The sequence below is a fragment of the Phytophthora cinnamomi genome (genome assembly GCF_018691715.1).
Source record: "Phytophthora cinnamomi strain GKB4 chromosome Unknown Contig126, whole genome shotgun sequence".
Taxonomy (NCBI): Eukaryota; Oomycota; class Peronosporomycetes; order Peronosporales; family Peronosporaceae; genus Phytophthora; species Phytophthora cinnamomi.
The window spans coordinates 104,316-123,792 of record NW_027151059.1 but is presented as its reverse complement, the minus strand read 5'-3'; the positions used below and the strand labels follow the sequence as shown (position 1 = coordinate 123,792).

General features: G+C 55.6%; 7 protein-coding genes across 8 annotated transcripts; 4 read left to right on the top strand and 3 right to left on the bottom strand.

Moving 5' to 3' along the window:
* Positions 1 to 108: 108 nt before the first annotated feature.
* Positions 109 to 1,089, top strand: IUM83_10796 (DnaJ like subfamily C member 7; the record flags this gene model as incomplete). Its single annotated transcript, XM_067935315.1, has 6 exons — positions 109 to 236; positions 302 to 393; positions 476 to 551; positions 642 to 792; positions 885 to 993; positions 1,079 to 1,089. 6 exons carry the CDS (start codon positions 109 to 111, stop codon positions 1,087 to 1,089), a joined length of 567 nt encoding a protein of 188 aa, XP_067780519.1.
* A 521-nt stretch (positions 1,090 to 1,610) lies between these two features.
* On the bottom strand, positions 1,611 to 5,248 carry IUM83_10795 (Fanconi anemia group J protein; the record flags this gene model as incomplete). The annotated part of the gene is made up of 2 exons (XM_067935314.1): positions 1,611 to 1,696; positions 4,018 to 5,248. 2 exons carry the CDS (start codon positions 5,246 to 5,248, stop codon positions 1,611 to 1,613), a joined length of 1,317 nt encoding a protein of 438 aa, XP_067780522.1.
* A 126-nt stretch (positions 5,249 to 5,374) lies between these two features.
* Positions 5,375 to 7,324, bottom strand: IUM83_10794 (Glutamyl-tRNA(Gln) amidotransferase subunit A; the record flags this gene model as incomplete). The annotated part of the gene is made up of 2 exons (XM_067935313.1): positions 5,375 to 6,977; positions 7,059 to 7,324. 2 exons carry the CDS (start codon positions 7,322 to 7,324, stop codon positions 5,375 to 5,377), a joined length of 1,869 nt encoding a protein of 622 aa, XP_067780520.1.
* Positions 7,325 to 7,520: 196 nt separating this feature from the next.
* On the top strand, positions 7,521 to 8,727 carry IUM83_10793 (Acyl-CoA-binding protein; the record flags this gene model as incomplete). Its single annotated transcript, XM_067935312.1, has 2 exons — positions 7,521 to 7,930; positions 8,013 to 8,727. 2 exons carry the CDS (start codon positions 7,521 to 7,523, stop codon positions 8,725 to 8,727), a joined length of 1,125 nt encoding a protein of 374 aa, XP_067780523.1.
* A 273-nt stretch (positions 8,728 to 9,000) lies between these two features.
* On the top strand, positions 9,001 to 12,711 carry IUM83_10792 (calpain-like protein; the record flags this gene model as incomplete). Of its 2 annotated transcripts, XM_067935310.1 has the most annotated exons (2): positions 9,001 to 9,810; positions 9,880 to 12,711. In XM_067935310.1, 2 exons carry the CDS (start codon positions 9,001 to 9,003, stop codon positions 12,709 to 12,711), a joined length of 3,642 nt encoding a protein of 1,213 aa, XP_067780553.1. The 2 variants fall into 2 exon arrangements, with proteins under 2 accessions (XP_067780553.1, XP_067780552.1); XM_067935311.1 differs by having other exon boundaries at positions 9,001 to 12,711.
* Positions 12,712 to 13,058: 347 nt separating this feature from the next.
* Positions 13,059 to 14,714, bottom strand: IUM83_10791 (Transmembrane protein; the record flags this gene model as incomplete). Its single annotated transcript, XM_067935309.1, has 1 exon — positions 13,059 to 14,714. One exon carries the CDS (start codon positions 14,712 to 14,714, stop codon positions 13,059 to 13,061), a length of 1,656 nt encoding a protein of 551 aa, XP_067780524.1.
* A 1,988-nt stretch (positions 14,715 to 16,702) lies between these two features.
* IUM83_10790 (Calcium permeable stress-gated cation channel 1) lies at positions 16,703 to 19,285 on the top strand (the record flags this gene model as incomplete). Its single annotated transcript, XM_067935308.1, has 2 exons — positions 16,703 to 17,229; positions 17,533 to 19,285. 2 exons carry the CDS (start codon positions 16,703 to 16,705, stop codon positions 19,283 to 19,285), a joined length of 2,280 nt encoding a protein of 759 aa, XP_067780525.1.
* Positions 19,286 to 19,477: the final 192 nt, after the last annotated feature.

The following is a 19,477-nucleotide window of genomic DNA, read 5'->3' as shown; positions in this document are numbered from 1 at the left end:
GAGACCCGCCCCATCATTGGACTAAAGTGGAATATAAAATATCTGATTGGTCAAAAGTCTGCACTCTAAGTGCGCTACGCGGCGCCAGCGCAATTGCGAACGAGCATCATGATGGGGAAGCGCGTGCTGCTGGGCGCGCTGTGTCTTGTGCTGTGCGCCGCCTCGGCGCTCGGCCAGGACCTGTACGAGCTGCTGGGCGTGTCCTCTTCCGCCACGTCGTCCCAGATGAAGCGCGCGTGCGTAGCAGTCGAGATACCGCGAACCTGTTGCCATTTTAACGCTGTGCTGGTGTTTCGTGCAGCTACCGCAAGCTGTCGCTCAAGTACCACCCGGACAAGCAGACGGAGGAGACCCGCGAGGCCATGAAGGAGGAGTTCGTCAAGATCTCCAACGGTGCGGACGGCCACACAGCACTACAATGATACACCAAGAGCTAATTGTTGGTGTGTGTTGTTGCTATGGCGATCTGCTCCAGCCTACCGCGTGCTGTCGGACCCGGAGCGTCGTGAGAAGTACGACGTATACGGCATCGCCGACGAGCAGGGCTTCGCGTACGTGGCTGTCGGAGGAAGTGCTGACTGAGGCACGATGTCTTCTGTGCGGCTATGCTAACGGTTCTGTGGTGTTCGCTATGCGCGTAGCAACTTCGACGAGGCCGCTCGCTTCGCGAGTGATGGAGTGGAGGACTCGCTGATGAACTGGGTGGGCCTCGTGGCGGTGCTGGCAGTGGGCGTCATCCCGATCGTCATCATGCAGCGCAACCGCACCAAGCCGCTGAAAAAGAGACGTGAGGTAGACGGTTATTGCCGTGCCGCTGAGCGGGAATGGTGGTGGAGCTGACATCGCATGGTGTATTGTGTGTGACTTTGCTTGACATGGCGCAGGCCCTACGAAGCCTAGCAAAAAATAGACTCACAAAGGCGGGGGACAAGTCGTTCACCAACACTTTCACCAAGACACGCAAGCAATACGTCGACGACCCACTGCGAGCGCGTGAGTGCAGTTTTGCTTTTTGGATCGAGCGCTTAAAGGCTGGCTGTGCTAACGCTGCCGTGTTGTTTTGCTGTGCCACTTTCAGACCAAGATTAGACGCCGTAGATGTAGATGCGAAAAGCCCTGAGGAGTTGAACGAGCAAAGTTGTTGGTCAGTAATGCTCTACATGTACTTTCAATTTGCTTTTCTTTTCAGGCTGCCGGGTCGTCTTCACCGAGGGCCCCCAATCGAAAACTGGTGGCCACCACGGGGCAGGGCCCGACGCCGTCGTCGACTCGTACGTCCAATGCCACCCCAGGTTCTTCCGTGCAGCGCTGGAGCGAGGTGTACCTGTACGGCGCCAAGAACATCATCGTCTGGGCCACAAAACCAAGCGGTGGTGCTGTCTGAGTCAGACTAGGAAATATACTTGATAGATGAAGCATAATGCGCTGCGTCACACGGTCTTCTTGACCTCTTGCGCCAGTAGACCCGGTCGAATCGACCGCAACAGCGATCGGCGAATCGCCATTGGGCATAAAGCGGGTGTTTGCGCTCAAGATTAGATGGCCATCTAGTTAGGATGAGTGCAACTAATAATCGTTCAAGTGCGAAAACAGCTCTATACATTGAGCTTCTAGGCGAGGGGGATGCACAGCAGGCTGCGGTCCGCAGCCACAAGAGCTGGCGTGACGCTGAAGAGCCCCGGGTTGTTGAGGTTCACTTTCGAATCCACCTCCCAAGACGAAGTTAGCAACCCAACACCACCAAGCTCGTGATGCTGCCTAACCTATCGGACAAGTGGGGTGCAACGCTGGAAGTGCTGATACCGACCACCTCGGAGTCTGCCAGTGGTTCGAGTCGGCGAAACGCGCTGCTTGAGCTGAAGAAAGTTGACTCGATTCGCGTCTCGGGCTCCGGGAAGGGCAGCAACGTGCGCTACGCAGTTGAGGTGACTGTGGACTCTCCGACAGCGACTGGCTCCTCAGGCCTTGCAATCGCAGCGTCGGGGGCAACTGTCCGAATCGAGAGGGAGCTGTCCGAGTTCAAAGTAATTTCCAACGAGCTACACGGGATCGTGGACTCAGCCCATCTGAACCAGCGCTGCGAGTTCTGCTCGGCGGTTCTGAACTGGTTCGTCTTCGGGGAAAACCCTGACGGCTTTTTGCTGCGGTTTGTCAGCAGTGACCGGGTCGCGCGGAAACTCACCAAGTTCTTGGAAGACTTGCTTGCGCTGACTGTTAAATACGCCTTCGCCGACGCTCAAGGTTGCTGCTCCGGGCACCTCCTCATGCCTCAAGTAGTGCACAAGTTCCTGTTCAACCCCTCGACAACGTGTGATGCAGCTTAGGCTGATATCGCCATGTTATCGATTTCATTTTTGTAAGTGTGCTCATCGAATAGCCAAGCCAGTTGATGGCGTAAGTCCTTCGTTAATAAAGTAGTATGCGCGGAAGCCACCCCTTAAGGAACTGTGTGAGGTTCTGCCTTGATCGGGGTGTCCTCTTCATACTCAAGAACGACGGAATCATTTGCCCTCAATGTGGACAGAACAGAAACTGGTTCGGGTTCCGGAGCGGGTACTGCTATTGGCATCTCCACTTGGTTTCGCTGGAAGAACTCGGCAAAAAGAGGGCTGCAATCCTCGGAAGAGCGGAACTCCTGTACGTGCGACCTCATCCACTTGGAGAGAGAGTTTCTGTGTATGTTGCCTCGATGTCTCGAGTCTATCAAAAGGACAGCACCGTAGTCGCGACGGTGGCGAATGCATCGTCCAAGTGCTTGGTTAAGAGCTCGAAATGCCTGGAGCTTATACCACAAAGAACCATTGACTAGCCTCCTATCAACGCGCGACTTGTTATCTTGATACTCTCGCTTCAACAACACCTTCAAGTCTTTAAAATTCGGAAACGGAATCCCAACAGCAAGCACTGCTCGCGCATTGTCGTCCGAGAAATCGATACCTTCACTGACCTTTCCACGATACACAGCAAGAAAAATAGCACCAGTCTTCCGTGGTTCAATTTCACTGACAGTCCATCCACTTGGTGTTTCATGCGTAGCAGCATGTCGGGCAATGATAGCTTTGTAGTTGTCAAGGAGCGTATCAAAATCCTTTCCTCCTTGGCGCGGTTCGCTGAACATTTTCTTGTGTTTTTCGAGCTGGGCCCAGACACCTGTACGCTTCCAGCGCGCCTCTATTATACCCATCAGTGCATACGATGGAAAGAACATCAATATTCCACCCGGAATCACCTGTGCATATTGTAGCAGTAAGAAGCCCATAGAATCTTGATACTGGAAGTTCTGCTGGTTCTTGTACGTTGATAATAAGTCAACGCCCCCCGGTCCATTCATGAGTGCGCCGATAAAAACTTGTTTGCGCATATTCACCACGTGATTGGCCTCGAGGCGTATGGGGAAATCCACACCGAGCTCCCCAGCGAATGAATCCATGGGGCTCAGCGTACCCGAAGCCAGAATCACGCTATGTGCATGGCGCGCGACCTCCCCGAATACCACTGCTGCGCTGAGACACCAAATGCACAGCTTCGTATCAACCACTTCTTCCTTGTCGTCATTCAAGCGCATTTTCTTGTTAATCAATAACTTGAAGTCGTCTGCATTCTTAGCATTGTTACTGAACATGTAGGTCGCGACAGATACCAATCTCGTAGCGGTGCTCAATGCATGATTGCTTAGCATAACTTTTTTGCCTGCAGACATTAACTTCATTTGCTCGTGTTGCGTAATTTCCGCAATGTCAGCGTTTGTGACCTCCAGAAGCTTGCATTCGCGCAGAATTGCCAGCGCGTCTTCCGTGCTCCAAAGCACGTTGCAATCATCGTCATCAAGATCTTCTGGGTCTCTCACTAGGTCTGAACTGGTCGAGAACCATGACTCGACGCAGCTGAGCATGCGACGGACTACATCGTAAGCTACCGGCTGGGGGCCTGCATTTCTTACTTTCCAAATAACTTCGTCAAACGACTTGACTGCACTCTCCAGCATTTTATGCGTGATTTCGAGACTTGCACCATTACGGCATGTGTCTTCAACATTGTGAGCTTCGTCCAATACCACAATAGCATTGTGCAACGAAATGCCCATAGCTTTTCGAATTTGCGGGTCGAGCACGTAGTTGTACGGACAGAACACGATGTGCGCGGTACTAAGCTCCCCCTTGGCAAAGTAGTATGCACACTCTTCGCATGACGGTGCAAGTTTGGTTATGTCTTCGATATCCCAAATCTGTGGCGCTGCAACACGCAGGCGACTAAAAGACGTTTGGCTGTATGGGCAGCCTCCTTCGTCCTCATCCTCTCCTGCTGTTCGTCGCCGCTCCTTCTCCGCCCGCAGTTCCTGACACTTTTCATTCACCAGAGTAGGCTCGTTATTCACATCCTCGTTTACACACAGCAATCGCTTGGAGGCGAGCACACACGACCTCAGCACAGTTGTGCCAGGTGCAGCATTAGGCCACTCTGGTGATTGCATATACGACTCCGGACAGCTTTTGAGCTCCTTAACCGCCTGCGCCAATTGTGAATGTGTCCGCGAGCAAAAGAAAATCTTCGGAACGAGAGGCTGCTCGTCGCTCTCAAGATCATTAGGCCCAAACACAGGTTTCTCGTCTTTTGGCTCTAACTTTACTCCCCCCTCTCGTTGCGCATCCTGCTTCATCTCTTGCTCCTCATCCAGTTGCTGCGACTCTCGCTGAGTCTCCTGATCAATCAACGCGCACTGGTCATCATTGGTAAGGTCGATAACCACGGGAGCGGTGCTGTCATCCCGCTTAAACCTCTTAACACTGCGCTGCAAGAGGCCAAAGACATCATCATCCCAACCCGAAGCCTGACTAGCAGCGTTTTGACTATTACTAGAGGCGAGATGGTTCTGACTCGCAGCCTCCTCCTGTTGCTGCTGCTGCTGCTGCTGTTGCTGTTGCTGCTGCTGCTGTTGCTGTTGCTGTTGCTGCAGAGCCCTCGCCTGATTCATCGCCTGCTGACCCCGCGCTCCTTGTTGCTCGTAAGCTGCGATGGCTTCCCGCATGTGGTCGCGCTGGAACGTGAGGCAGGAGCTCAGCAGCGCCAGCGTCTTGCCGGAGCCTGTGGGCGACTCCACCAGCGCGTGCTGCTTGCGCTTCAGCGCCGCCAGCGTGTTGCTCATGACGGCCAGCTGCGCCGGAAACGGGCTCTTGCCGGTGGGGAAGGCCACGCGGTGCCCCATGATGAGCACCGACGTCTCGTTCGCCGCCGCTAGTGGGGGCTCCATTCCCGGTTGATAGAAGCAAAAATGACAATAGATTGAAATGCTGCAGTAGGGTTTTGGCGAAAAAAATGAAAGGCGAAATTTCAGGTTGAAGTGAACTGCAACATGCAAAGTGTTCCTGGCTGCACCTTAATCGGCGGACTGCTTCGCAGCGTCGTCGAGCAGAGAGAAGTAGATCTGAGGCTTTTTCTGCGTCTTGGCGTACAGAGCTTCCGTCGCGTGAGCGAGACGCAGCATGATGTCCTCCTGCCAGTGGCCGGTCTGGAACTGGATGGACATGGGCAGTCCGCGGGAGTCGTAGCCGATAGGCACGGCCACGCCAGGCACGCCGATGAGGTTGCCATACACACAGAAGCGGAAGATGGCGCCGAGTTGCTGCGCATTGAGCTCGCCAACTGCTAACGCCTCAGGTGGGATTTCAGGCGCCGTGATGCCAGTTGACGGTGTCACGAACGCGTCCACTTTGCTCAGCACGTTCTCCTGGAACTGGCGCAGAGCGAACGCACGGACGCGCTGAGCCGCGAGGAAGTCCATGGCCGAGAAGCTACGGCCGAACGTCAGGATGAGCTGCACTTCAGGGGACAACTCGCCGTAGCGCTCATAGTACTTGTCCAGGTTCTGCGAGAATTCGGATGTAATAGTGACGCTGTGCGCGGTGTGAATGGCCGTTAGGTGGTGCAGCGGCGTCTCCACAAGTTGGGCTCCACGAGCCTCGAGAGCCTTGAGGGCCTTGGAGGCTGCCTCGGCGATCTCCGGCGACGAGTGATTCGAGTAGTCACTGAAGTAGCCAATACGAACGCCCTTGAGCGAGGTAGTGTCCTCGAACGAATGCAGATCCACTGGCGGCTGTGTCACGCCACGCGGAAAGCTTGCCTCATCCTCGCCACTCATAATAGCGTAGCCGATCGCGGCGTCACGAACGGACCCTGCAATTGGACCGACATGGGCGACTGATGGGCAGTCAGCAGCCGCAGGTGGAATGCGCTGGAACGTAGGCTTAATTCCTACGACGCCGCACAGCGCGGAGGGGATGCGAATGGAGCCGCCTCCATCCAGTCCAAGCGCTAGTGGCACCAACCCGGACGCGACCGCGGCAGCAGAACCGCTAGATGAACCACCCGTGTAGCACTTTGGGTTGTACGGGTTACGCACAGTTCCATAGTGCATGTTGTAGCCCGTGACACCGGATCCAACTTCGTGCATGTTGGTTGTTCCAAGGATGATAGCTCCAGCTGCGCGGAGTCTGGCAACGGGCGGGTCGTCCTCGGTGGCAACGTCCTCTTCATACCCCAGGAAGGATGTGCCCGTAAACATGCGGTGGCCCTTAACGTGAACTTCGTCCTTGATAGCCACGGGCACGCCGTCCAGCACGCCCAATGGTTTTCCGCGCGCGTAGCGCTCCGCCGAGGCCTTCGCTTGATCCAGAATCTCGTCGTCGTGCTTTTCCACGAACAAGTTCAGCGGATACTCGCTTTGCTTGTTCTTCTCGACTGCGACAAGCAGAGCTTTCGCCACTTGCACGGGCGTCACGTCGCCCGAGGCGTAGCGGGACGTGTAGTCCGCGATGCTCCAGTGCTTGAAAAACGCCTCGTCACTATTGGCTCTCACGCCCTTCTTGCTGAACTCCTCAAGAGACAGTGGCTCTTCTCCCTCGGCCAATTGCCTCCTGTCACTTTCCTTGGGGTCCAGGTACGGGTAGTACAGCGGCAAGTCCGGGATGGACGCCGCGAATCTGTCGCAAGCAGTGTCAACACCCCCTTAGTGCACACATCTCGTTGCTTTTCAATGGAAAATTAAAGATTAAATATCGTACTTGCGGACTTCCACGATCTTGTTGTCTTTGGCCAGCTGGTTGCACAGGATGCGGCCGAGCACCGGTAGCCGCGCGACGTAGGCCAGCGCCTGGAGCGGTTTGCCGTACAGCACGGGCGAAGACAGGTCCTCCAGGTCGTAGCCGCTGCTGGCCGCCCACTGCTGCCGCAGCACGTCCAGCGGCGGCAGGTCCACGCGGTCCCCGAGCATCAGCAGCGCGCTGGACAGCAGCACCACGACGGCCACCGCCGTCGATGTCGACACCATCTCGCCCCAAGAGAAGATGATTGCAAAGTGGCGGCCGATGGCTTCAACTGAGCCCAACCTGTCGTTTAGACTGCAATAGTCGGTTCCACAGGCAATGTATTGGTCGACTCGACTATTCAAGAGCTGCACTTCCGCTTTCACGTCCAACGGCCAGAGACGCAACTGCAAGCAGCAGCTCAGTTGTTGCTGGTCCGAGATGCCGTCGCTGGCGCCTCCGACGCCCTCGCTCTTCAGCTCCGTGGTCTCGCAGGCCACGGGCGTGCAGGCCGTGCGCGCGCGGCTGCTGTCCGGCGCGCCGTCGCTCGAGGTGGAGGACGCGGAGGACGTGGAGGCCGCCGACACGCGCTCGCTGTCTTCGTCCTCGAGCCGCGCCGCGTCGTCCACGGCGCACTCGCACTCGACCTGCGAGTCCTGCGCACAGCTGGAGACGGACTTTGCCGGCGCCGTGCTGTTCGTGGAGAGCTACCAGGGGCCGCACCGCATCCTGACGCAGGAGAACTCGTCGCCCAAGAAGGACTTCTACGCCTTCTACCAGCAGGCCACGGCCGGGCCCTGCCCCACCACAGCGCCGCCCGCAGGACTCGGCAAGCTCGAGCTGTCCAAATGGTGTGTGCTGGGCGGTGTAGTTAGTGTTAAGCTAGAAGCAGGTTCACTGACTGAGATTCTGCGCCGTGTGACGGACACGTAGGGAGAAGTGGCGGAACCTGGGCAATATGACCAGGCAGGAGGCCATGAAGCGCTACACGACCGCGCTGGACAATCTGGTGGACGACTGGCGCCGCAGCGCCAACTTACGCAGCGCAGCGGACCCTCGCGGCAGGGCGAGCGAGACCTCTGCGCCCTCGGAAGCGGGCTCCGCGACGCCCAACAGAGTGAGGAGGGCCACCAGCATGTTCGAGCGCTTGCCGCGCATCTACGACGAGCTGGGGGAGCTGCAGGACCGCGTGGAGGACGAGGCCAAGAAGCGCGACGAGCTGGAGGCGCACCTGCTGCACTTCACGCGCGACAACCGCGCCATGTTCAACCAGCAGATCGAGCAGGTGGAGCAGATCCGCAACAGCTTGGTGTCGCTGGTCAAGAACTTGGAGGACGACGTGGAGCACCACTCGACCGAGCTGCAGCGGTTGGCGGTGCGACAGCAGGAGATGGTCGCACTCGCCAACAACTCGGTGCTGCTGGCAGTGGAGGCACGCGTGCGCCAGGTCTTCCTCATCGTGCGCGGGTGGGTGCAGAACCGCACGTTCCGCGCGGCGCTCGTTGTACTCATCGGGCTGCGCGTGTGGCACTTCCTCCGGCGCCGCCGCCTGCCGCAGTTCCTGGCGCGAATCCTCATCCGCTGGCTGGCCAAGGTGTCGTCACTGGACGCTGCGCCGCCGCAGCTTGCCGCCGCGCCTCGACGCTGATCCAGCGTAGCTCTTTTGTTCTCTCCATGTCCTCTCATCAACGGACATACCTCTGTCTACTGTAGTTGCAACTGCTTTGTGCGTAAATGCCATCGACCCCATCCACACCGAAGTTGCCGTGGTTGAAGCCGTCATCGGTCGCCAAATTGAACTTTGGGCTGGCACAAACTGTAATTTTCTCAAAAGCCCGGCATACTCAGATCAAGATACGCCCCCTCCTCACACGTCTCATTTGCAGATTCCCATCAAGCGAGACACACGCACGCCATCGCCATGTTCTGCGGGGAGTGCGGCCACCGCTGGGAGCCCGACGAGATCGCGAGCGCGCGCTTCTGCGCCGAGTGCGGCGCCCCACGCGAGGACGTCCCCCCTCCGGCGGCTGCAGCGCCCGTGCCCGCGCCGGTGTCGGCCCCGGCCTTCTCCGCGTCCTCCAGCTTCAGCTCGTCGGCGTCGTTCGCGTCCACGGCCGCCCCCAGCTCCAGCGCCTTCACGCCCAGCTACAGCTCGACTGCGCCCTCAACCTCGTCCTACGCGGCCGCTGCTCCAGTTGCAGCGCCGAGCTACAGCGCCCCGACGCCGAGTTACAGCGCGCCGGCGCCTGCTGCAGCCAGCACCAAGTGCGCGCAATGCGGAGAGCCCTACGGAGACTCGACGGCGCTGTTCTGTGGAGAGTGCGGGGCCCACCGCCCTGCAGCTGCTGCAGCTGCTCCTTCCCCGGCCCCGACAGTGGCGGACGACGGGGGAGACCTCTTCGGGGTGGCGTCCACGTCCTACACCGCTCCAGCTTCAACCCCAGCGGCGCTGTCGCAGCCTGCTGGATACGGAGGAGGCTCCGACTTTGCGGCCTCAGCCAGTGTGAGCTACAACCCGCCGCACGCAGCAGCCCCTGCAGCCCCGACGCCGGCGCCCACGCCTGCTGCTCCAGCTTACGACCCGTATGCACCTCCGCCGGCGGCTCCGACGTACGATCCGTACGCGCCGCCGCAGACCCCGTCAGGTCCTGTTGAGCCACCGGCTTCGGTGAATTTGGAGGCCGCGGCCCCATCGGCCAGCAGCATCAGCACGCTGCTGGCGAACCTGTCGGTGAGTGCCAAGTCCGAAGGAGAGAGGGACGAACCCGACGGGAAGGGGGTGGGCGTGAGCATCCGACAGATTGTGCGCGCGCGCAACATGGAGTCGTTGAGCACGAGGCTGGCGATTTCCAACGCTGTGGAGCGCAACCGCACCGACCCTCAGGAGCGCAGTGAGGGCTACAACGTGACCAAGGTCAACGACACGATCACGGTGGTCCAGAGCGAACGCGCGGACCCGGCGGAGGAGCGCTACTACAACCAGCGCACCCTACCAGACAACGGCGAGTGGCTGCAGATCCTGCGCAAAAATCGACAGGCGGGATCCAAGTTCACGGACCCGCAGTTCCCGCCGGACGCAACCTCCATCTTCCGCGATGCTACCAACCCCAAGTACCCGCACCTACAGGAGTACATTTGGAAGTGGAAGCGCGTGACGGACTTCTTCAATGAGACAGCGTACGTGGAGATCACCATGCTTGACGACGACAAGAAGCTGGTGTGTAGCATGTCAATCAAGAACCCTGCTGAGGCGGAGAGCATCCTGGAGGTGATCCGCCAAAATCCGACGCCCATCGACTCGCAGTTTTTGAAGATCGCCAAGGACGCGGTGACGACGGGTGTCACGAAACGTAAGCGGGACCACCTGTTGCTGCTCACCAAGAATATGATTGTGCACATGAGCGAGTTCGTGCAGGACGGCCTTCAACGCTTCGAGCTGATGTGGGAAAAGAGTCTGCTGGACCACTACAAGCCGCTCGCGTTTGCCAATGTCGGAGAAGGATCGGGTTACCGTCTGGATGGGTCGGAGACAGGAGTCGTCTCTCGTGTCTCGGTCTTGGTTCCGGTGTACTTCCACGCCCAGGGCACGTGTCTCTTTGACCGCTCGCGCGAATCCAAGGCTGCCAGTCGTATCTCGGGCGTTGGCATTAGCCCTGGAGACATGCGTGTCGGAAGACTTGCGGATGCGTATGTGTTTGGTGCTCTGTCAATCTTGTCAACATCTCAACTCGCGCTGTCGCAAGTGTTTCCCGAGCTGAGTGACGACTTGGTGCGGCCAGATTACGTCGAGGTCGGTACATCATTTCCTAAGGAGCAGCAGTACAACGAGGAGGGTGTGTACGCTGTGCGCTTTTGGCGCAACAACCGCAGTCGTGTGGTGGTTGTCGATGATTACATTCCCTGTAGTCAATACGGCAAGCCTGTATTCGGATCATTTACAGGCAGCAATGGAAAGTTTGAGATCTGGTCACTGCTAGTAGAGAAGGCGTACGCAAAGCTTCACGGTGGATATGAGGCGGTCGTGGGCGGACAGGAGGGTTACTGCTTGCAAGATCTCTATGGCGGTGTACCTGCACGCTACAAGTTGCAGGAGAAGTGCCCGAGTGAGGAAGTCGCCTGGCAGACAATCAGCAGCGCCTTGCAGGCAGGTTCTCTCCTGGGATGCAGCAACGAAGACATGGCGGCCGAGCTGCCTACAGGGCTGCGCAAGACTGACACTTATGGTATTATGAAGCTTGTGGAGCTAGACTACCAGGGCGAGCCCACTCGCTTGGTGCAGCTTCGCAACAGTTGGGGCATTGGAACGCACCAGCAACCCGAGAAGTGGAAGGGCTCGTGGTCCAACGAAGATCCGAAGTGGCACACTTTCTCACGTATGCAGAAGGTGGAGTGTGGCTTCCAATTCCGCGAAGATCACACGTACTGGATGGATTTCAGCGCGTTCTACTGCTTCTTCACGACTGTGATTGAGTCGCGCAACCTGTACAACTTCCGGTCTCTTCCGGATGGCATCGGTAACCCAGTCACTCCGAATCTAAGCATTCATATCGTGTCTGGCGAGTGGAATGGTATTACAAGTGGCGGGCGTGATGCGATGCACTTGAACCCGCAGGTGCAGCTCTTTTCTCCAGCCGCGAATGGCTGTAACCTCATCGTTCACCTTGAACAGCCTTCCCGTCGGATGAAGATGGAGACAGAGTACACTTCATACATTGCACCAGTTGTTGTGAAGAACGGCGAGCGTCAACAACGCAAAATTGATCTATCACAGGATGTAGTGGCTACGGGTACTTTCATTTCCAATCGCAGCTGTGTCTTGGAGATCCCGCTAATGCCAGCCGAAGGCGGCAAGCCATTCGTGATCATCCCTGCTACGTACGATGGCCACCTGCCGTACCAGCTTGGCTTCTCGATGACGCTGTTCACATCGAAACCGACGGCCGTCGTTCCTGTGTCCGATACGGGCTCGTTGCCTGTGTGTTGCATTTGCCAAAAGGCTTTGTCAGGCACATTCCGCACATTCACGCACGAACAGAATGGTCAAAGGAAGGTGGACCGCGTGTGCCAGGGCGCCTGCGTGGATGCGTACCGCGAACGCAACACCCCTGTGTGTGTGGATTGCCACCAGCGCATCGAAGTCGTGGATGGTCGTTTCTCGGGTCGCATGTTTACTCTTCCTGATGGCTCCAGTGTGCACGCCGAGTGTATCGACGCATACCAGATCCGCACGTCCGAGAAGTGTATCCACTGCGGTCATGCGATCGCTGCCATTCCTGGGCAGTTTGATGGCAAATACTACCAGGTCAATGGAGGCAAATGCCACGGCGAGTGCATGGAGGCGTACCAGATGGCCACTGCTCAACGCTGCGTGCACTGTAGCGAGCCTGTGATTAAGATCGCGGGCCGATTTGACGGTCGCTTCTACAAGATCGAGGGCGAGCGCCTCGTCCACTTTGAGTGCTGGGAGCAGTACCAGCAGTCTGTGGCACCCAAATGCGTGCACTGCGCGCAACCAATTTTGCAGATCCCGGGTCGGTTCGATGGCCGTTTCTACGAATTGGCGAGTGGCATCGGCAAGGTGCACTTCGAGTGCTGGAATGCGTACCAGACGCTGGCGAACGCGCCCAAGTAAACCAGTAGTCTTGGGTACCGTGCCTTGGCTTGAAGGGAAAAGTCTAGACCAATGGAGATCACTGTTAGCTGCGGGAAGTTAGGTGTGGCTTTCGTGTTAGCTATCTTGAATTGAATCGAGCTTGTCAACAGGGCAAATTTACACTTTTTTTAGTTTCACACGACAATTTGTCATCGACAAATGCGTTGTAGACTGAAAACCGAATCGAAGTAAGAAAATTAACTTTATCAGTGTGTGGCCTACGCGCGCTGCCTACTAGCGCCACACATGCACTGCACAATATCTAACGAGTCGATCACTTTTGTGTGTGCGTGGTCGACACAGAAACATCTTCGCGGACACTATGTTCAGCATCCGCTGCCGCCAGCAATGCGCAAGCAGCTCGTCGAGTCGAACAGACTCAAGATGTTGGTCATCAGCGACCAGGCGAGAGCGAAGATGAGCACGCAAATGGTCACGATGCCGGCAAGCTTGTTCTTGGCGCCATCGCGCTGCAAACGGTGAAGCTCGTCCTTCTGACGCGGAAGCAGCAAGACAAACACGACGGCGAGCAAGTTGACGGCGTAGGCAATGATGTACGCGTACGTGACCTCCGAGCGCACGTGGTGGTCGTCTTTTTGGATGTACTCGCGCTCAATGTCAAAGTACCCATCAATCGACTTCGTGATCACTGTCGCGAACGGAACACTAATACGCTGCGATGTCACAGCCAGTCCGAACAGAGTAGCCTCGAAGTCCTCGCTGTCAACTTCGAGCATGAACAGCGCTCCAACGAAGTCGGTAGCAGCGTACGGAATCTTCTCAAGAAGCGGGACGCCAAGCCAGAACCACTGGCTGCGGACCACATCCCAGATCGTGAACATCGTTGGAATAATGTCGAGGCACACGACGAGAATCTGCGCGAAGATAATGATGTAGCGCCAGTTCCACGCGAGACCGTGCTTCTTGATCAAGTACGTTCCGAGCATTGTCAAGAATGCGGCAAGCATCGAGGCAATACCGTTGTTGATCGGCTCAACACCAGCCCACGTACTCTGGATCGCAGTCGCCGAAGTCACGGAGATCATAGCAAACACGTTGTAGCAGAAACGGAAGGCAATGTAGCGGTAGATCGTCTTGCGCTGAACCAACTCGTACAGGAAAGTGAACACGGACTTGGACGGACCAGACGTGACCCTCTCTTCTTGAATGCAGAACCAGCAGAACGGCAAGACGATGAGCGACATACCGGCACAGACGCCCATGATAGCGTTAAATCCGATCGACCACGAGAATGTGCCACCATAGTCCTCGCTGTTCAGGCCCAATCCCGTAAAGAAAGCCGAAACAATCGAAAACCAGTAGAAAACAACATCGCAGTCACCCATGGCAGTGCCTCGGATGTGGGCTGGCTCCTGCTGCGAGATCTCGATCATGGTGCCGTTGAAGCCGCTGTAAGCGAGGACAGTGCCGAAGTTGGCAAACATCATGAGGATGATCATCTTGATGCCACGGTTGGGGGCGTCCGTGTCGATCGTCGCAAGCTGCTCTGCGGTCAACTCGCTGGTGTCCAGGTCGGCGATCGACGGGTCGCTGTAGTACGGGTCACCGAGAGGCAGGACAGCCATGAGGAAGCACGACACGAACGTCATAGCCCACCCGATCACCATGTATGGACGACGACGGTAACCGAAGATAGGGACGGTGTCAGTCAGCATGCCGGTGAAGACGCGGAGACTGCGGGGAAACTGGATGAGAGCCACCGATGTCGCAACAAGCGTCGCCGACATGTGGAGGTAGTTGTTGAACGCCGCGTAGATCACTCCACTGATGCTGCTGTTGACGATACCGACGCCAGCCGAGAGAGCCACCATACCGAAGTTCTCCCACGAATACACGGACACGGAGCCACGAGTGGCACGCAGGGCACCATTCTCGTGCTGGCCGAGGACCACACCGTTCTCAACATTCGGCGATTTGGCCTCCACGTAGGAATTTTGCTTGAGCTGCTCAGGAGCCTCCATGGCGCTCGGAGGATTCAGAAGTGAGCTTGGTGGCGTCTACAGGACAAGACCAAACGAGGCCCTGTTGATTGACTGGACCTGCTCGCTTTCACTGCAACGGAGTCCGTTGAACGGACAACCAAGAGAGCGACCGAGATGGTGATCTTGCGTACGCGCGATGGTCTCCAGGTCAGGAGGCTGCACATGTACATTCGGACTCGCGGAGATTAACCCTCTAATCCCCTCAGAGAGGGAGCTGCTGCCAAAACTGTGACAGACGAAGGTGTACAAGTTGTAGTTGCCCGGTTTTGCATGTGGATCTCGAGATTTGTCCACCAATACAGTAGCCACAATTACATAGTCGTCAAAAGCGCACGTAGCGTTATGCTAGTCGTAAGAGGTGACATGAAGGCCGCGTTTGCTATTAGCACTTGGCTGCTTTGGCCGATGGAGCTCGTGTAGCTCGGTTTCACCAGTGGTCAAGTCTGGACCACCAGCAATTTACTGGCTAATAAACGATCACGTGGTTGTGCAGAGTGGACTGGTTTTGCTGTGGGATCCTTACTAAAAAACTGTATTTCGGAGGGCACGCGCACCGTGCACGAGCACGACAAGAAGTGATTGGCTCGAGGCACACGCGCCTATTATCCGTCTAGCATTCCTCCGGTGCAGCTGGTACACTTGGATATGTATCGGGAACGTGACTCCAACTTGGAGTCCAAGACATGGTAAGAGGAGGACACCGCAGTGTAATTGCATCTACAGGTAAGTAGGCAAATAGCTCCATCACACGGCAGTATCTACATTTCTTGTAGGCACAAGGATATCGTGAAGTGGAATCTGCAGTATCCGTCACATTAAAATGCATATTGATGGGGGGGGGCATCTACTGAGGCTGCAAGAACACTGAGCTCCATCCAGGCGCCTCGGTTTCGAGATTTGTACAACACAGCCTAAAGATTTGACTGGAGGGCGACTGGAGGGTTCGTGAAACGCTGCATTATATAAGTACATTTTGGAGTCCAAAGTTTGGACTCCAAAGTTGCTTGTCACGAGAACTGTTACCTTTCTCCAGCGCTGTCTGCTGGGAAGAAAAATGCAACGCAGGCGCCCGCAGAGACTGTCACTTCGAAATGTACACTATCTTATTGGTTCTACATGTATATGTGCCGAGATGAAAAAGAACTATGATAGCACAGTACTGCATTGGTGTCAAGGTCTGGTGATCTTACGCCCAATCTACTTATGTAGTTTAATTAATAGGGGTTTGAAGATGACACTCGCCGTCGACAAATGACGATGAAGGCCGAACTGTACAGATTATCAGCATCCCTCCGATACACTGTAGTACAGTTTGTACAACGGCCGGAAGCTCTGCCGGCAGTGCAGGCTGCGCTGCACTGTGCAGCTGCACAATTGTGCAGTGTACTGAACAGTACATGTACATACGGTATGTTGACTCGTCTTTTCCAGTCGTCTTGAGTCTAGCTCCGGGCGAGAGCAGCAGAAAAGGCCCCACTCACTGGTCACCAGCCTTCAGTTTCAACCGCGACCTTCGAGTTAGCACGGGCAGTTCCGAAGTCTGCTCGCGACTCATACCTCATGCTGTACTGTACACGCGAAGTGAGTTAAAACAGTAGAGTTAGCCTACAGGAATCCTGTAACCTGTACTATATATTATATCTGTGCATGTACATGCAGTTAGGATGAATACGCTGACGGTAAAAATGAACTACTGCACTTGCGCGCTATCACCATCATGATAGCGCCCGCGACGATGCCGGCAGGAAGTACATTAACTCTAGTAGCTCCGAGGTGCAGCTTCGCCTTGTATTTAGAATGCAGTCTGAAATGACCTGTCAAAGTTCATGATTGAATAGAACTACGATCCCCATAAATATATGTACTGTATATTGAGCACAGTAGTAGTGAATAGTTTTGTGGGTACCGCCGCGTCCCAATCAAAGAATCTTTTCTTCTTCTGATCACATCCGCGATAGCTCTCCAGCATGGGCACCACGCAGCAAGACGCGGCTGCTGCGAACGCCAACCCGAGTGGCACCATCAAGACCAGCGTGTCCATCTACTTGCCGATATTGGCGGCTGGATTTCTGCTCTTTGAGTGTCTTCGCAGACGTTTCCGTCGCGCCTACGACAGTCGTCGTGAGGACGAGGACATTTTCGCTGCATCCACTTCGAAATCACGTCGAGATGGACCCTTCCACTGGATTTCAGCGGGTTTCCGCGTGTCGGACGATGAAATCCTGGAGAGATGCGGACTGGAGACTCTGACGTATCTTCGGTTCTTGCGACTTGGGCACAAGTTGGCGCTTTTGGCGGTGGGCTGTTCCGTAGTACTGTTCCCTCTGTATGCAACGGCACAACCCGCGCAGATCCATCGAACGCCAGTGGACCCGTTGATGCGGATTTCCATGAGCAACTTACCCGAACGCAGTGATCGGCTGTGGGCACCGACAGTTGTGGCGTTCGTCATGGCGACGTACGCGATGCGGTTGCTGGTGAACGAGTACAAATTGTACGTGCGTTGTCGGCACCAAGTTCTTGGCAAAATGGAGGCACCACAGTACTCGGTGCTTGTGAATGATCTGCCACTGCACCTAAGAACTCGGCAAACGTTGGGGAAATATATGGAGAAAATATTCCCATCGTCGATCCGACATGTGTACGTGGCACTGGAATGCGCTACGCTAGAGACACTGGTGGATCAGCGCGAGAAGGTTCGGGGAGCTTTAGAAAATGCGTTGGCAAAGTGTGAGCGTTCGCGAAAAAGACCACGGCACCGAGAGGGAAGATCGTGGGTGGGGATGCTAATTTGTAGATCTGGCAGTCGAGGATATGTGGTCGACAGCATTGACCACTATCAAGAGAAATTAGCGCTGTTGAACGAAGAAGTGGCGAGAGAGCTGCAAAGTATTGATGGCGCGCAGACTCAACTTGCTATCCAGGTCGAAGAGCATGAACGAGATAGGGGAAGTTTTGATGACGGGGATGAACTGCAGCTGCCCGAAACAAAAGAACGCTGGAAGCAGGTATTGAAGAAGCCGAAATCTGACGAGGATCCGAAGAAAGCTCCGCTGTTGGATCGTCGAGGAAGGATGGAGCAATTGCGGAGCAGTTTTGGTGAAGATTATGAGGACGATATTGACGAAAAGAAGACGCGGCGTTACGAGCGAGAAATGAGCCAGGAAGAGCGTGAACAGGTTCGAAAACAGCATCCTATTCGGGTGATGCGACGGGCTGCCTTTATTTCGTTTTCGTCGCTTATGTCGGCACAAGTAGCGCAACAAACTCTGCAATCCAAGGATCCTGCCTGTATGGCTGTTGTCCCGGCACCACATGCGGATGATATTAATTGGGACAATATTGGACTTCGCTATCGAACTCGTGCTGTCGGAATGCTTGTGTCGTCTCTGATATCGGCCACAATTGTGCTTTTCTGGACTATCCCGACTGCTTTTGTGGCGTCGCTGGCTACAGTCGAATCGCTTCGACGCGCGCTACCGTTCCTGAATAAAGCATTTGACGAGCATCCGATTCTCCAAGACATATTCAAGCAGATCGCACCGCTGGCCCTTGTGGCGTTGAGTTCTTTGGCTCCAATCGTGTTTAAATTTTTGTCGGGGCGTGAAGGCCACCCATCCAATACCGAGGTTCGGGCAGCACTATTCACGAAGTTAGCGTACTTCCAGCTTGTCCAGATATTCTTCGTTACAGTGATTGTCGGTACCATCCTGGACAGCCTCAAGGAGATTTTGGACCAGCCAAAGAAACTCGTGTCGATGCTTGGCCGCAGCATGCCTCAACAGTCTACATTCTTCATCTCGTACGTGATTGTGCAGACGGGTCTTGGATTGGTGTTAGAGTTACTTCGCGTGGTTCCGCTGGCACTCTCGGCACTGTTTGCACTATTAGCACCTAAGCACACGAGACGCGAGCGCAACTCGCCGTGGCTTGGACTACGGGATATCGCGCAGACTGATCCATTTGACCCAACCAACCCGCTAGCAGATTGCTTCTTGGTTCTGCTCGTCACGATGACGTTTGCACCCATCGCGCCTTTGGTTTGCTACTTCACCTGGTTCTTCTTCTTCGTGGCGGAAATTGTTTATCGTCGGCAAGTTTTTTGCGTGTACAAGCCGATGTGTTTCGGACTAGGAGCTTTCTGGCCGCGCGTGTTCAAGTTTTGTATCATCGCACTTGTTGTAGCCCAGCTGACACTTATCGGAATTCTTTCGCTCAAGAAGGCAACAGTAGAACCGATTTTTATAATCGTGCTCATCGCCATCGTGTTGCTATTTGACTACAACGTGCTTACACTCTATCCACCGGTGGCCAAGTATCTGCCGTTGACGGAATGTGTTCGCCTGGATACCGCGCGAGGTCTCCGAGATCCAACGGCACCCAAGTTTTTCTTCCTGGATAACGTGTATCGACAGCCTGCCATGAACCAGCGAGTGCCTCTGAGGGCGGACTATCGCATACTAGTGGATGATTACAGTGAAGAGACGGCCTTGATCTCACCTGAAATCCACTCGCCCGAAGATCAGCACATGTTTACAAGTGTCGTCTGACAAATTGAGAGCTACGGCGGTTACGGCAGTTGCTCGCCAGGCAAGGATGGCCAAAGTAGCGGGGAAAGTAAACGATGCTGATGTACAAGGTTTCGTATTGCTGTAGGTGTTTCGCTCAATCACTAAATGTTGGCACACATTTTGGCAGCTTTTCTGCGTGCAAACTCGCCTACCCATTCCTGGTCTTCAATG